Genomic DNA, 16155 nt, shown 5'->3' with positions numbered 1-16155 from the left:
TTAGGTTATGGATTTGAATCAAATCCATATGGTGTCTCGTTGATAAATGATCAGACTTGTGATTTTAAATTAGGAATACAGTAAAAAAGTCTCTAGACTCTCTAGACTTTCATTGTAGGATGGACCAGAATATCATAGACTCTTTTGACCTGAATATCCATCCATCCATCCATCCATCCATCCATCCATCCATCCATCCATCCATCCATCCATCCATCCATCCATCCATCCATCCATCCATCCATCCATCCATCCATCCATCCATCCATCCATCCATCCATCCATCCATCCATCCATCCATCCATCCATCCATCCATCCATCCATCCATCCATCCATCCATCCATCCATCCATCCATCCATCCATCCATCCATCCATCCATCCATCCATCCATCCATCCATCCATCCATCCATCCATCCCAAGTTTGGCGATGGAAAAAAGTTATTAGGTCAACACCAATATTGTGACAGCGACCTTTGCTCCACTCATAATCACTCAGATTTTGTTTGCAAGTACTTTTACATTTGTGTGTCAGGACAAGCTGTATGTATTGCTTTTTTTTCCCTCTTAGGGCTGCTTGGGACTGATCTACACCGTGTACATAGACAGTCTGAGCTTCCCTCTGGAAGGACTGGTGGCAAACCTCTTCACATGCTTGGTTCCAGTGGCAGGAGGTTCCCAGGTCAGACATTACTTTAACCAAAGAATTCCTCATCAGTCTCGACCCTGACCCCGTGGATATTCGAGCACACAGAGGGTTAGCCAGGGTTCATTTGTGTACCTGTATACCTTGAGGACGGCATCTTATGGGTGTCTCACATTCCATATTGTTTTCACTGGGGACTCCTGAGAGGTGGAAAGGGCTTTAGGGGTCAGTGAGAGAAGCCTTGTTGTTTTGTTTAGAGCTAAAATATTAATAAATGTAGCTCTCATGTTCTGGTTTGAGCAACGCAGTACCCCTCAATTTTATGCGTCTCATTTTTCTTTTTGGTTTCTGTTTCCCCTAATGCAGCAGCTGTGAACAAATCTGTTCTCAAACCGCATGTTTTCTCTTTAAACACAGTTTCTAAATCCACTACTCTTTATTGTACACTCCGCTCATATAAATCATCACCAAATAGATAGTTAAACAATCTAGATATTGGTTTCAGGGGAAATATATATATAAATGCAGACTGCAGAGTTTTACACGCACTCGTGTTGAAATCCCCAGCTTATGTTGTTTTTGATGTAATTCACCAATACATTTGAAAATTCCTCCAGAAACCATTATTTTCCCAGCTGGATTGGGACATCATGGTGATCAAACGGGGCTTAAGTTATAAACAAACCTCAGGAGAGGTATATATTCATCTTTCAGTGTGAGTCTAACTCCATCCACTTGGAATGTGTCATGAGACTTGAGCGCGCATCTGTTCATGAAACAGTCCATGTGCATCTTATTGGCTCTGTTTAATGCACATCCGCTGTTTCTTTCCAGCTAAGATCTGGAAATAAATTTAAAAAACGTACTAAACCTCTTAAAAAAAAATCGTAAAAATGAAGTTGTCGAAACATGAACACCATAGTGGGTGTCAGTGTAAAAGTATTAAAATAATTGATAGAATTATTAATAAAAATGTTTATCATGATTTCAGCCTGTATTCTACTGTGTGTGCAACTTTGAGGTGTTATTTGGTGTTCATTGATTGTTTTTTACGTCATGCATTTGTTCAGAGCAGAATGTTTGTGTTGATGTTCTCAGAAGCTCTTTTCATTGGGAGCGGGGGACCGGCAGCTCATCCAGACCCCACTGAATGACAGCCTGCCAATCAGCTGTAAAAGCGTAGCGCTCCTCTTCCAACAGTTAGGTGGGTACCTTTGACTCTTATAGGAGTATGCCAGTTGAATACTCTATACAGTGTATATTGCATGGTATACTTCTTCCATGTAAGATCTTAACTATTCATTGGCCTTGTTTACACCTGGTATTAAGATGCGTTTTGGTCGATCGGATCACAAGTGGACAAGGGAGACACATTCCCGTTTACACCTGGTGTTTTAATCCGACTCTTTTGTCCACTTTCAACCACTTCTGTCCTGATTTCTTTGAGGGGAGGGTCTATGGGCGGGTAAATGTATGTTTTTTTTTCTTTTTTTTTCTTGAGATCTTTCGATCTAATGGACAAAATAAGCTTGTGTAATTTACTTATGAATGCACACAAAGACATCAGAAAATCATATGGAGAACATCAGCTTTCGTTTCTTTGACAGCCACAAGGCTAGTCGTAGCGTGTGTTAGAAATGACGTTTTTCGTCTTCAAGCCAAACTTGGGTCTTCAGCCGACAATGTTTAAATCCCGTCTGGCTAGAGCGCTTCCCATAATGTTTACGCATTAGATCAGTAGACGGAGAGAAGATGGTCTTTTGTGGCTGTTTGAACACATTCGACCACATGAGCGTTTACACTACGAAAGCAATCCGGTCGAATGTGTTTTCCACTGCCTCTGGAAGTGGTCGAAAGTGGACAAGCTCAAAATGTTTTAGACCCCGTTTACACCTGTATTTAGCGTCGTCCACTTGTGATCCGATCGACCGAAACGCATCTTAATACCAGGTGTAAACATGGCCTCTGACACGTTTTTTTGTTATCTTTTCCATATTTATGCAGACATCTCCTGTCCTTTATAGTTCCGCTTACGGTCCCTTCCTGTAAACATGTTTTTGCAGAGCGGAGTCATATGAGCATAAGGAGAACAGGGGAAAACAAATTTTTTTTTCTGCTTAAATACAACTACAAATTCTACCTGACACTGTATATATGCTGAATACTGTAAATGCCTTCATATTATCACCAAAGGTCAAGGTGTGTTAAATATACTTCGTTTTTTTTCCCTCTGTCATAACAGTGGACAAAAAAAATATATATATATTTCCAAATAAAATTGATTTATATTTTATATTTTACTTTGATGTACGCCTACTTTCACATACAAACTTACAATAATGGAAATGAAAGGTTTAGGATTTTTCAAAATGTAAAAGAGAGTCATTTCTAGGGTGGCTCCCTGGTTTTCACACTGCATTGTGGGACTTTTTAGGGTGCAAATGTTTTCAGTGCACTGGAAGGATTTTGCAATTGAGATAGCCCTTAAAGTGTCCGACTCCCTGATCAGTGCCCTGACTACTGAACTAGGGAGCTGATTGAGACGCCCCCTCGGTCACAATTTAAATAAGTACATTTGTGACATTGTGAAGTCTTTGTACAGATGGTCAGATGATTTTGCTGTTATTGAAGAACAAGATACTCTTTAGATTTCCTTCTCAAATCTTGCTAAAGAACATGATCACTAGGATTGCACAAACTTGTGTGCTATTAAGTGCATTAAAACAAAAGGAAGACTTCTGACATTCATGTTCCTTTTTAAATTCCACTTTTTCCCACTTGAATTGATATGCTGATAATGTTATTGGTAATGGAAACAGTTTCAATTTGAAGAATGCAATATTTAAAAACCTGCTGATAGATTTGTTTTTATTCCTGCAAGTAAATGTCCATTTTCCTGTGTGCTAATAACTTGATGCAGCTCTGGTGTGTGATTAAGTCACACTGGCTGCACGTTTCGTTCTCTATGCAGAAGAACTCAAAAACAAATCTTTCTGCTCAATGTTCTTTCACAACCTATGAATGCACACATGGTTTTGAAAGGGTTCAGTGATTAGACAAATGTGTCATATTTTGTTACACAAAACCAAAAAATACGTTTCAAGAAATATAGGTCTCATTATCAAGATAAAATTTTTTTTTATTTTATATTCGCTTAATTATTATTATGGAAGAATGGTCTTGCATTGCAGAGGAATGTACTAATGGTGTGTGTGCTGTCCCACGTTCAGCTGGAGCACAACACACAGCATTTGGACAGATGTGCACGCACAACTTTATAACTGACTAATTAACACCATGTCAACATCCTTAATGCCATATGTCTGCATGTAAGATTCGATTTTTCAAATTAAACAAACAGCACGTTCTAAATCTGTCAAACTCAGAGGCCTTGATTCAGCACTGAATGTTTTTGTTTACCTTGTGTTGTGGAAATGGAGAAATTAGTTTTACCCTTTTCCCCCTTTTCCTTGTTTCGTGTCATATAATATCATAGTTTTGTAATTGTACTGTGCACTATTTTTAAGATTGGTCATGATTTTTTTTTGGCCAGCATTTGACTTGAACTATTCAACTTAGAAGTGGGCTAATGTGGAGTTTTTCATTACAGTTCACTGAGGTTTCTCATATTTTTCGGATTTATGTAGATCTCTGATTAATAATGCTCTTGCTAAACAATCCCTTCAGTCTCTTTATAAACCTGATAACCTTTAAAGCAGTGTTTTCTTTTGACATTTGTCTTTTCACATGACCGTCTCTCTAAGTGCTTTGATATGAGCGACAGTCGCCTTGTCATCTTAAAGGGTGATCCTCACAAAGCTAGTCAAGAACTGGATCACGTTTCACCCCAAAATCATGGATGGATGGATGGATGGATGGATAGATAGATGGATGAATAGATAGATATAGATTACATATGCATATAGTTCTATATAGATTACATATACATTTAAGATTTTTTATTAAGTCTCTTAGTCTCATAAAGGCTGCATTTATTTGATCTAAAATACAGTAACATTTTGAAATACTGTTACAATTGTATAATATTATTACATTGTAAACTTCTTATTATCGTTGTTAAAATCAAATGAACAGCATTTGTGTGAAATATAAATCTTTTGTAACATTATAAATGTTTTAGTTCATTTTTGTTATCAATTTAATTCATCCTTGCTGAATGAAGTTATTAATCTCTTTACAAAAATCTGACTAAACTCAAACTTTTGAATGATAGTGTGTTTAATGTGTTATAATATAATATAATGTAATATGATATCATATAATATCATACATTAACATCATCTCTTGCTTCCATCATCTCTTGCTTCCCAAGATGTTTTAAGATGTTTTTAGAGAAACAAACCAACTTCCCTGGATGCCTGCCAAGACCATTGGTACCTGCTCTTTGTCCTCCAATAGAAAGTTCACAAGTGGGGGTGTAAGACGGCCATGGCCTGTGACCTAACAGAGGAGAAAACACCACCCCAAATACCATTCTAGGTGCATGGTATCTGATAAGAGCATCATGTCAATGTATCATCCTCCCAGATGTCTGGTACTTCTGGGACTGATCTTAAGGTTACCTAAGCCTGTAATATCCCAACAACATGCCGATCTACATGAGCTAATAAAAATGTCATCTTGATCTCCTTTGTATAATTTATGCTGTACCTCTTCCCCATTGTTCTCCTCTGTGAATCAGCAACAGATTTATCAGAGTCCCCTGGCTCAGAGCTCATCCTCGGCTAGACTGCATATTTTCAAATGGGTTATGTCAACATTAGCGACCTTTAATAAGCTGCGTTCTCACATGCAAATCTTCATCTTACCCCTGGATTCATGCGATTAACATCTTCAACATCTCAGCGTCAGGTTCTCTTAATCAAATGAGGAACAGAGGAACACTTGTCTGTCAAATTAGTCGTCCGTTTCCTCTCGCAGCCTGCAATAGGACATCAGCGCAAATGACTTTATCCACATTTCCTTCGTCTCGGAGAGGTCACATCAGAGCGAGGCCTGATGAATGGCCTGTCTCACCATGAGAAATAGAGGAAAAGCAACATGTTGGCCATCATAAGGCTCACTGTTTATTGTTTGCAGATTTTTGTGTCCCTGTCTATGTATGGGTCAGAAATGTGCAGCCATTCCAAAAGATAAGTAAATGTCACAAGGTCAGGACAAGTTTTACTGGATGCCTCACAAACAGGATTATGAAATGTGTTGTTGTATTTGGCAGGAGACGACACTGGGATTCTAAGGAACAATCAGGAGCAGGTAGTCATTCCTGTTGGACCACTCATAGCATGACGATTCAACATGTCACGCGTTCACGATTACTTGTTACGTTTCTAAAACGGGTCGAATGGAATGACAAGCATGCAATTGACTTCATGTTCCTAAACATTTCATCCTCAGGTATTTGGTCAACAGGGACAGACAATGTGAATTTTCATATCTTGTTCCTGTTTATTGGTGCGTATCAGAGTTTGACACAGACATAATGGGAACGCTGACCCCGACTGCGCTGCGGATATGTCTGTTAATGGCTGCCTGTCGGCTTTTGCAGAGCGTGTGATTTATAGTCTCAGTGGTATGTTGATGACAAACAAAAACAGGAACTGTAAACTTTTATCTCTCACTCTTTCCGACGACTCCCGTTGAGGAGTTTGCAGCATAATTTATGTCTCTATTTCATATTTGCCATTCTTGAGGCATTTTTGCATCATCACGATAGAGACAAATATGCAAATGAATTGCACCCGCTGATAGTGTTGTTTATTTGCATGTGTTCTCTGTGTTGTTTAAACGCCAGGTTCACTGGGTTATGTAAAACGACGGAAACGAGCCCAGAAAGTCACAATTTCGACACATTGATAACGGCCAGCGGCTTGTACGTTATATTTGTTTTTCATGGCTACTTTACTTGCCAAATAAGTAAGACAAGATATATTGGTTTTATTATTTTACTTGTAGATTAACTTTTAAAAAAATGTGCCCAAGAAACACAATCCATTATACTGTAGCAATCGGCTGAGAAACTAGATGAAGATTGCAGCAATATAATAATAATTAATCTATTATTGGTATTACTCTGCAAGCTTTTTAATGGACTAGTTATCTAACATATTTAGTTATGGTGGAACATCTTTTTTAGTCTATTTTTCATCTATTAAGTTCTTCTGTCCTCAATAGGTGTCAATTATAATTTCCTTAAATTTGCACTTTTGTTCAATTTAAACTGATAAAAAAAATTAAATAAAAAGTTTAGTAGTAACAATCAAGATCTTTCCCCAGTGTCAGTGTTTTGTCTCAAGATGCACACCAGTAATGTTTTTTTTTTCTTTTCTTTCTAAGGCACATTTATAAAAGCTACTTAAATGTCCTAATTGAACTAAGGCCTAATCCTGGCTTAATCAAAGCCCTGTCTGTGAAACCAGGCCCTGATATTATGTGAATATAATAATATCATTGCAGTCACGTTTTGTTTTGGTTTAGTTTTCCCTGTTTCGTTTTCCTGAGTTCTCGTCCTTGTTTGTTACAATGGTTTTCTAATTGAGTTACGCACCTGGTTCTTGTTCTATTTATTATCTTCCCTGTGTATTTAAGTCTTGAGTTCTGTCTGTTCGGTATCGTTAACTTAATGTTTGGTTCGCGATTCCTGTTCTGAGTATTTTGGGATTGTAAATAAGACTCCTCTTATTTATCGTGCTTGCTTGCTTACCGGCAAATGTGACAATCGCATATTGTTATGTATGTGTCATGATAAATATCATATCATGAGGTGGCGGATGATATATTCAGCCCTTTCTGTTTTCAGGAACGGTTCTTGAATGCATTTGAAGATATGTTGCTCAGCAAATGTTTCATTAGTAATTGTGCATTTGTGTGTTTTTTGTTTTTTATGTTCCAGGAATCCAGAATGTTCTTAGTCTCTTTTGTGCGGTTCTGACGGAGCACAAGGTTTTGTTCCATTCTTCCAGCTACCAGAGACTAGGAGAGGCCTGCCGTGCCTTAGAGACCCTCATGTTTCCTCTGAAGTACAGGTGGGTCAACATCGAATGTTACTGATATACCCAGAATGAGTGACCTTAAGTTGCCTTGATAACAGCATCTCATTTCATTAGCTTCATTTTAAGCCGATCTAGTTCAAGTGCGTTGCGTAAAAACTAGGACGCTGCTGTATCAAATGAAACTTACCAAAAAAAGCTTGAAATAATGTGTGCTCTTCACATATGATAAGCGTGTAATTTTGCGAACAGTTCTATTTTTAGGGTCTTTTGCAATAGTATGTACTATTTTTATGCTTATGTAATGAGAACAGTCTGATGTTGATTGTGGTTGCCTAACTCTCATTTGGACCACAGCTACCCCTACATCCCCGTCCTCCCATCTCGACTGCTGGAGGTGTTGAGTTCTCCTACGCCCTTCATCATCGGAGTGCATTCCATGTTCCAGAGCGAGATCCAAGAGCTGGTGAGCTCAAGGCCTTACAGAAAGACATTTTTCAATCTGCCTTAAAACAGTTGGTCAGATTCTGGTAACAGTGATTGGGTTTTGGTTTCTGTTTACAGCTCGATGTGATCATTGCTGACCTTGATGGGGGAACAATAAAAATCCCGGAGTGTATACACCTCTCACAGCTTCCCGAACCCCTGTTGCACAATACTCAAAAAGCACTGTCCATGGTAAAAAAAATGTTTTATACACACACACATTGTGATGTTGTGTAATTTCTTTAATGTGCCAGTTGGTTAGCATTTAAGTAGATATATCAAGTATAAGTTTTAGTAGATGTATATAGTATAATGTAATCTGATTTTCATCTTGCTACATGAAAATTATGATTAAATTCCAAAATACATTCTGTTTTGTCGCTTTCTGATGGGAAACACTTTTGTTATTGACGCTTTTTACTGTAGACTGTATTCCTACTGTTTGAATTGTGCATCAAAATGACCATTGGAGGGATGTTTAGTCTGATTATCTAAACATATACTGATATGTTGTTAGTCTGACAAGTATATCCACTAACTTTAAGCGTCAAAACCTCGAATGTTCTGGTTTCCTCAGCTGTCTGGCTGTCACTTTACACTAGAGTCTGTGGTTCATGTGTTAAGCCCAGAAAACTGATTTTGAGGTAGAATAGTAAGTGAAAGCTCAGATTATATTAAATTAATTCTACAACAATCAGTAATCAACCAACGGAGTATACTGGAAACATGAGCCATTGAAACCCAATCAAAAAAAGTTCAATTCAAATATCTAACAGATCTGTTATGATAGATTGTACTAAAGGTTGACTAAATTCATTTTGTTACGATGTTTTACGAGAAAGATTATTCCATGCTCTTGAATTTATTTTTTAAATATTTTTTTGGAGACACAGTATGTGTTTTTCATCTGACAGTAATGATATGAAGATAAGTGAGGACTTGAGCCAGATCATAGACTCTTGGGACTAGGCCTTTTTTGTCTTGGGCCAATAAACTTCCACCTAGAAACCATCCTGAACCCTAGTAACCACTAGTGGTGCATAAATTCTTTATACTTCACCTTTAAATCACATATTTCATCATTTTTCCTCATTAGCTAATCTGCATTTTCCACATATACGTGTTTTTTTGTTTGTTTGTTTTTTTTTAAATTGAAAGATGATTGTGACTAGAGACATTCCTTAAGCTATATTTTGCACCATTTGTCTTGTTCCCTCAGATAGCAGTACATTTCCTCACTGTAAATACCTTCTCTTTGTCTTCAGGTTTTGCATCCAGATCTGGAAGGAGCAGATAATGCCTTCCCACCCCCTCGTTCTGCTCCATCCAACCTCAAACTGCTGGTAAAAGCCTTACATGTCTATTTTTCGCTTTTACAATCTCGCAAAGCTACATGTTAAAGTTGCGGACACACATATGGCCGACACAGGAGTCAATTATTGGGTCTTCAGGGGACAGAAATATCTGTTTGCTAAAGGAGTTTGAACTCCCATCACGTACGCAGTTTATTTTGAGACGAGAGAATTTTCACACTGACTCATTCCATCCTCATACGTTCGTCTGGAATGATTCTCAGTCCCTTCTATTCTGGCTTTCTTGTGTTTGACAGGATAAGGAGGTGAGAGCGGTCTTCCTGCGCTTGTTTGCACAACTCTTCCAGGGCTACCGGTCCTGTCTGCAGCTCATTCGCATCCATTCCGAACCTGTGATTCACTTTCACAAGGTGAGAGGAGGGCGCTGATCGGCAACTTTATGGTGTTAAAACTCATTTGCAGAGTAAATGATCCCATCAGCCCACGAGCGATTAGGAGCAATTACTGTCATCATGCCAGATCATTCCAGCAAAAAGACTTTCTCAAGTGCTTGCATAATGACTGTACGAGAAGGATCTTCTTACTAATTATGTCCAGGGTTTTCAACAAGGGGTCTATAACGGTTCAGCAGGGGTCTTTGGACAGATATACAGTATAAAACACATAAGATATTCTTTAAGAAGTTTACCAATGTATTATATATTTGAAAATTAATGACCTGTAAAAGGAGAAATTCTCTCAAAAATGCAAACGTAGTCATCGTTTGCTCACTCTCACCCGTATGACTTTCTGTGGAACACAAAAGGAGATAAGCATTGTAATAGTCACTCAGTGAATAGGAACTGGTGCTTTCAAGCTTATAGGGATGAAAAAATGCTACAAAAATATGATGAAAGTAGGCCATAAAATGCTTCCGCTATATGTCTAGTCTTTTAAAGTCAAAATTTAAAGCAAGACACTACTTTTTTTCATGCACTGGTCAATTTTGAAACTTCCATAACATGTCTTCTTGGGGGTAAGAAAACATTTGAAATACATATTCAAGTTTAATATATTACACTATCTCTTTGCATAGATTTCAATTACACTACATAGTTTTTTAAGGCAGTTTTCTCAAAATGAGTTTTTCTCCTAAATCTCCACTTCGGTGGCACATACTGTATTCTGAGGGTTTTACAGAGAAGCTTTGTTCATATATCATTTGCCTGATTTATATAACATTTATTCCATGTGTTTACATAATGTAATATAATGTTTACAGCATTTTCTGATTTAGAAATTGCCCAAATCTCCTCCTTAACAACATTTAACTCTTATATGTCAACACAATGAAACACTATCCAATGTTCAGATTTATTTTCTGGATATGTATGCAAATTGGTTAATTAGATGAGGCCTAATTTGCATATTTAAGAATAACCATTCATTATACTTGTAATACATAACAGTTGCCTTAATGTACTGTAATTAATCAACCTGGGAAAGTATGATCATATCAGGAGGGATGTCAATATTAATTAACAGTGAATAATGGCATACATTTCTGTTAGTCCCTCACACAAATCTATCATATATATTCAGAAGACTTTGCATGAGTCATATGAACTTCTGCTATAATACTAAATTGACCAAAATTTTAAATTTTGTGCAAATAAGTGCAAAACATAACATTCTGAAGGTAAAAATGGTGCGTTCAAGTAATGTCGAAAAGACTGTATTTGCTAATTTAACGCACATGAATGGCACACAAAAGTTGAAAACTTTGGATTTTCTTTTGGCCCAGAGTTTCCGAGTTGGGGGTGTATCAGTGAGAAAACATGAATACAGTCTTTAGTGGACATTAAATTTGTTCAAAATGTGTGAAGTTATTAATATTTTTTTTAATTTACAATAAAACTAAGGTTAAGTTGCATGTACAAAATAAGATAGTTTTGTAGAATTACAATAGAGCTGGTAAGTCCCGCCCCTTCCGCTAACCCCACTGGACCTCTAGGTTGAAAAATCGTCAATGCAAGTGAATGTGAGAAAATAATTATTTTCTGGTCCCGTTTGAATTTTGCCATGAATGTGAACATATGTTGTCTGTGAATTTTTTATATAATTTTTCGTGTGAAGAATGCTACAATTTAGCGGGTAGAAGTTTGATACGGTTAGACTTTGTGTGAGAGCACTTTGTGGACTACAACTCTTCGCTGCTTTCGACGCGTTTGAAAGAAAGAACAGCCCATTTGGTTTGAATGGTGACATTTGGGTACAAAACACACAGGCATCTCGATCTGTCTCCATAGATTATCGCAGCATTAGCACTGTGATTTGACAAGTGGAGGGAAAATGTGTTATGGGGTGACGTCACATAGGCGACATGTATGTATCTCTCTCGTTATGTCTTTTCCACAACTGCTAGCCAAAGAATCATACAATATACTGTCAAACTCGTAACATGAAAAATTATATAAAAAATTCACAGACAACATATGTTCACATTCATGGCACAGGTCAAACGGGACCAGAAAATAATTATTTTCTCCCATTCACTTGCATTGACGATTTTTCAAACTAGAGGTCCACTTGGGGTTTTACGGATGGGCGGGACTTACCAGCTCTATAAAATATAACTATTCAGTGTACAGCAGCGTCATAAATTGAACAAAAACAAAAACACACCTGATGCACATTCTTTATTAATTTTGTAGAATTAGAGTTAAGAAAAAAAACACTTGCTGTATATTTTGTAGTAAAGGTACACCATCTAAGTCATTTGAACTCATCTGACAGCATAATTACGTTTTCTCAACTCAGAAATAAAAACTTCACATGAGAAAATATGAATCTGATGACCTGTCATGTTATATAGACTGCCGGACACACTGTACGGTACAAACAGCTCTGACTGGTTTGAAATACGGCATTGTTTATCTGGCTTCAACTCAAGGCAGCTTGCACTTGTACAAACACCTGCCTTTTCATAAACACGGTGAGTTTGGGTCTGCGCCAGAGAACGAAAGAATAATCTCAATGAACTCACTAGATAAGCACTGAGCTTTGCCTCGTCCACGTCTTGCTTTGAAGTGCTTCGGTGCAAACGCAAGCGCTCATGCCGATGGTATCGCGGTTCATTTGTTTAAAACACTTTGGTCCGTCGGATTGTCCCTGCAGTGAGCCATATGAAAATCATCAAACTTGCTTTCACAAGTGTTATTTCACCCCCCCAACCTGTTTTTGTTTGTGTCGGCCGATGTCTCTGTGGCAACGTCTCAATACGAACCCTCATAAAGCACCCCACATGGCTCGCATTATAGTACAAGAATGCTTCACGTCTGGAAACTGAGCATCTTGCCCTGCCAAATGCTTCTAAATTCACTGGCTAATGCTAATGCACGGGATCTGTTTAAAATATACGTATGCCCATCTTATTTTATGTATCTGGTGATGCAGATAACAGACTTTGTTTCTTCTGGAAGTTGTTTTGTTCAGAAAAATCTCTCTGCGCACCATTTGAATCAAACTTGGCTACTCTTTTTCAAGTGGAAGTGGAAGTTTAGCAGATGCTACAATTTTAGTTTGATCACTGACCCTCTTTTCTCTGATATATAGGCTGCTTTCCTAGGCCAGCGGGGCCTGATAGAAAATGACTTTCTGACCAAGGTGTTGGATGGCATGGCCTTCGCGGGATTCGTGTCTGAACGGGGACCTCCATACAGAGCCTGTGATCTGTTCGATGAGGTGCAGTACTTCTTTAACAGAGCTTACTAAGTAATAGAGATCTAGAAGGTGTAGTCCTTTATGGGCACTGTTCAGGAAGGAAGGGAGCATAATAAGGATGCCTTTTAAGTTTCTTTACATAGTAGCTAAGGCCAAGAAATATAAAGTGTGATAAAAAATCTCCAAGATGGAGAAAGCGTGAGAAATGCTGGTTATAAACATTCTCATAACTCATTTAATACCAGACGTAAAGATAAATAAATGAATGCAAACTAAATGTATTTTTTTTATGCTTGAGATGATCACATCAGATATAAGTTGTGTCCCAAATGATGGACTTTACACTATGGGGTAGCACTTTATTTTACAGTGTCCTTATGCATCATTACAAATGATGCATAATTACATGCAACTAACCCTGAAACCAAACCCACAGTACTTAAATGCATTAACACTGTGTAACACGGACACCTTAAAATAAATGGTTACACTTTATTTTAAGGTGTCATTGTTACAGTGTAATTATATATTTAAGTAATGAGTAATATGAATTAAAGGGTTAGTCCACCCAAAAATGAAAATTATCCCATTAATGACTCAGCCTCATGTCGTTCCAAGCCCGTAAGACCTCCGTTCATCTTCGGAACACAGTTTAAGATATTTTAGATTTAGTCCGAGAGCTTTCCGTCCCTCCATTGAAAATGTATGTACGGTATACTGTCCATGTCCAGAAAGGTAATAAAGACATCATCAAAGTAGTCCATGTGACTACAGTGACTCAATCTTAAGTTTATCAAGCGACTTTTTGTGATTTTGTGTAATAGCGTAGCGCTTCTGTGTTGTACGTCACACGCATCACACACGACCAGCGTCAGCCAATAGTAAGCCTACAACCAGGGGCGTAAATTTCATCTAAATGTTGGGGGGACAATAAACATAACATTCCTCAAGAGCAATTTTTGAAGGGGACACCAATAATACAGGCAAAATTGTACTTTCTATGGATATGTGTAGTACACAGAGGAAAGCCTTACTACTATTATTAGTGTAGCTAGCATGGAGACCGTGCCATTATCCTTCTTCTCAAAGTTTCTCTCTGGTTCATTGAAAAAGCTGACTAAATTGACCAAAATATTCTTCATTGGTGTGCGAAATTGACAAAAAATGATCTCTATATTTTCAGGGATTTTACTGATAACGATAATTAGACAATATTTTGCTGAGTGTGTTATTGTGCTGGTAACTTGGCATGTTTAGGACTGCCGCGGACAGCCGACTCCTAAAGTTTTTGATATTCTTCATATTCTGTGTAGCAGTCAGTTCACAGCAGTGACAGAAATCATTTTTACAGTACGTTTCAATAGATTTTTACCTTCATTGGCATTTTTACCTCTATAAAGGTATTTTTTAAACCTAAATATATGCATGCATCATCTTTTGTGTCAATTTCATACATTAAACCAGGGTTCACCAATCTCGGTCCTGGAGGGCCGCTGTCCCTGCAGAGTTTAGCTCCAACCAGCTCCAACACACCTGTTTGAAAGTTTCTAGTATGCCTAGTGAGACCTTGATTAGCTGGTTCAGGTGTGTTTAATTGGGGTTGGAGCTAAACTCTGCAGGACAGCGGCCCTCCAGGACCGAGATTGGTGAACCCTGCATTAAACTAAATTTAATTATAATAATAAGACACAATAGGGCTGTTACCAATCAAATTAAGTATCAACAAAATCTTTGCAATGGAGAGGAAACACAAAAGCTGCATTTGAAATGGCATTTAGATTTTACACAGACATAATGTTTTGTTTAAAAAATAAAACGTTGAATATTGATATATAAAATGATTTAAAACATTAAAAGATAAAACCGCCAGTAGGTGGCAGCAATTCATTGTTAATGAGTGAGTCATTGAGATTCAACTGATTCGTTCAAAAAGCTGATTCATAATTCAGTAAGGAAATACCTCGTGTGTTTCTCAGAGACGCTAATACAGTGCTTTGGTTTAGTTTTCAACTATTTCCGTTGGCGAAATAGAGTTAAAACCTATGGTTAAAACAGGTGTCTAAAAGCAAACTTTTCAATTATCAATTTATTAACTCACATTTATTATCATGTTAATATCTGGAGAAAAACTGCACTCTTTGTGTGATATTATATTAGATTAACTATATTAAATTATATAAACTGACTAAATCACACAGTGAAAGTGTGAAAATCGAAATGCGCACACTTGTGTAATCTACAAGACACATAGTGTATGCGTACACTCTGGGTGTGTGTGAGGGAACGGTTTTAAACAAGCTGTAAACGTACAGACTGTATAAAACAAGGCATATAATCGCCAACATAGCGAGGCGGACTAAGTTACATCGGTGACAAAAGTGCATTGGTTATCATAATTTTTTTTGTCATGATTTATTAATGATGCAGCATGATCTGTATTAAAGAGAAAATAATCACTTCATCCGACGTTTAAAGTGAATAAAATAGCCTTGACTTACTGGAGTTTCACAACTGAGGTAAAAGGGGAGCTGGCAGTGGACCAAAGCACTGTGAGGCAAGGGAGGGGGACTCACAATTTTAAACGTTTTTTTGTTATTGCCCCGTTTGCATTTTTATTGTTTTACTACTTAAACAATTATTTTAAGTATATATCATTATATTATTTACAATACACATTTTAATTATATTTTTAGGAGGGGACAAGCCTCAGATAGGGGGGGTCCTGACCCCCCCGACCCCCCGGCGATTTAACACAGAAGCGCTGCGCTAAAACACTACGTGAACTCACTCGAGGCCCAGAGAGAAGGAAATGAATAGTGGAATAAAGTCGTTATTTTTGTTTACTTTTTGCGCACAAAAAAAGTATTCTCGTCGCTTGATAAACTTAAGATTGAGTCACTGTAGTCGCATGGACTACTTTGATGATGTCTTTATTACCTTTCTGGACATGGACAGTATACCGTACATACATTTTCAATGGAGGGACGGAAAGCTCTCGGAC

General features: G+C 37.6%; 1 protein-coding gene across 2 annotated transcripts in view; it reads left to right on the top strand.

Moving 5' to 3' along the window:
• Positions 1–16155, top strand: part of sbf2 (SET binding factor 2) — a 128508-nt gene that overhangs the window by 45719 nt on the left and 66634 nt on the right. For both annotated transcript variants that reach the window (XM_084405508.1, XM_084405507.1), the window contains exons 5-12: positions 572–682; positions 1745–1850; positions 7557–7689; positions 8011–8119; positions 8218–8331; positions 9405–9482; positions 9749–9862; positions 13047–13175. In XM_084405508.1, coding sequence (XP_084261634.1) covers positions 572–682; positions 1745–1850; positions 7557–7689; positions 8011–8119; positions 8218–8331; positions 9405–9482; positions 9749–9862; positions 13047–13175 — 894 coding nt within the window. The remainder of the gene's footprint in view (positions 1–571; positions 683–1744; positions 1851–7556; positions 7690–8010; positions 8120–8217; positions 8332–9404; positions 9483–9748; positions 9863–13046; positions 13176–16155) is intronic.

The sequence above is a fragment of the Rutilus rutilus genome, assembly GCF_951802725.1.
Source record: "Rutilus rutilus genome assembly, chromosome: 3".
NCBI lineage: Eukaryota > Metazoa > Chordata > Actinopteri > Cypriniformes > Leuciscidae > Rutilus > Rutilus rutilus.
The sequence above is the reverse complement of the archived record's forward strand: the minus strand, read 5'-3'. Positions and strand labels throughout refer to the sequence as shown.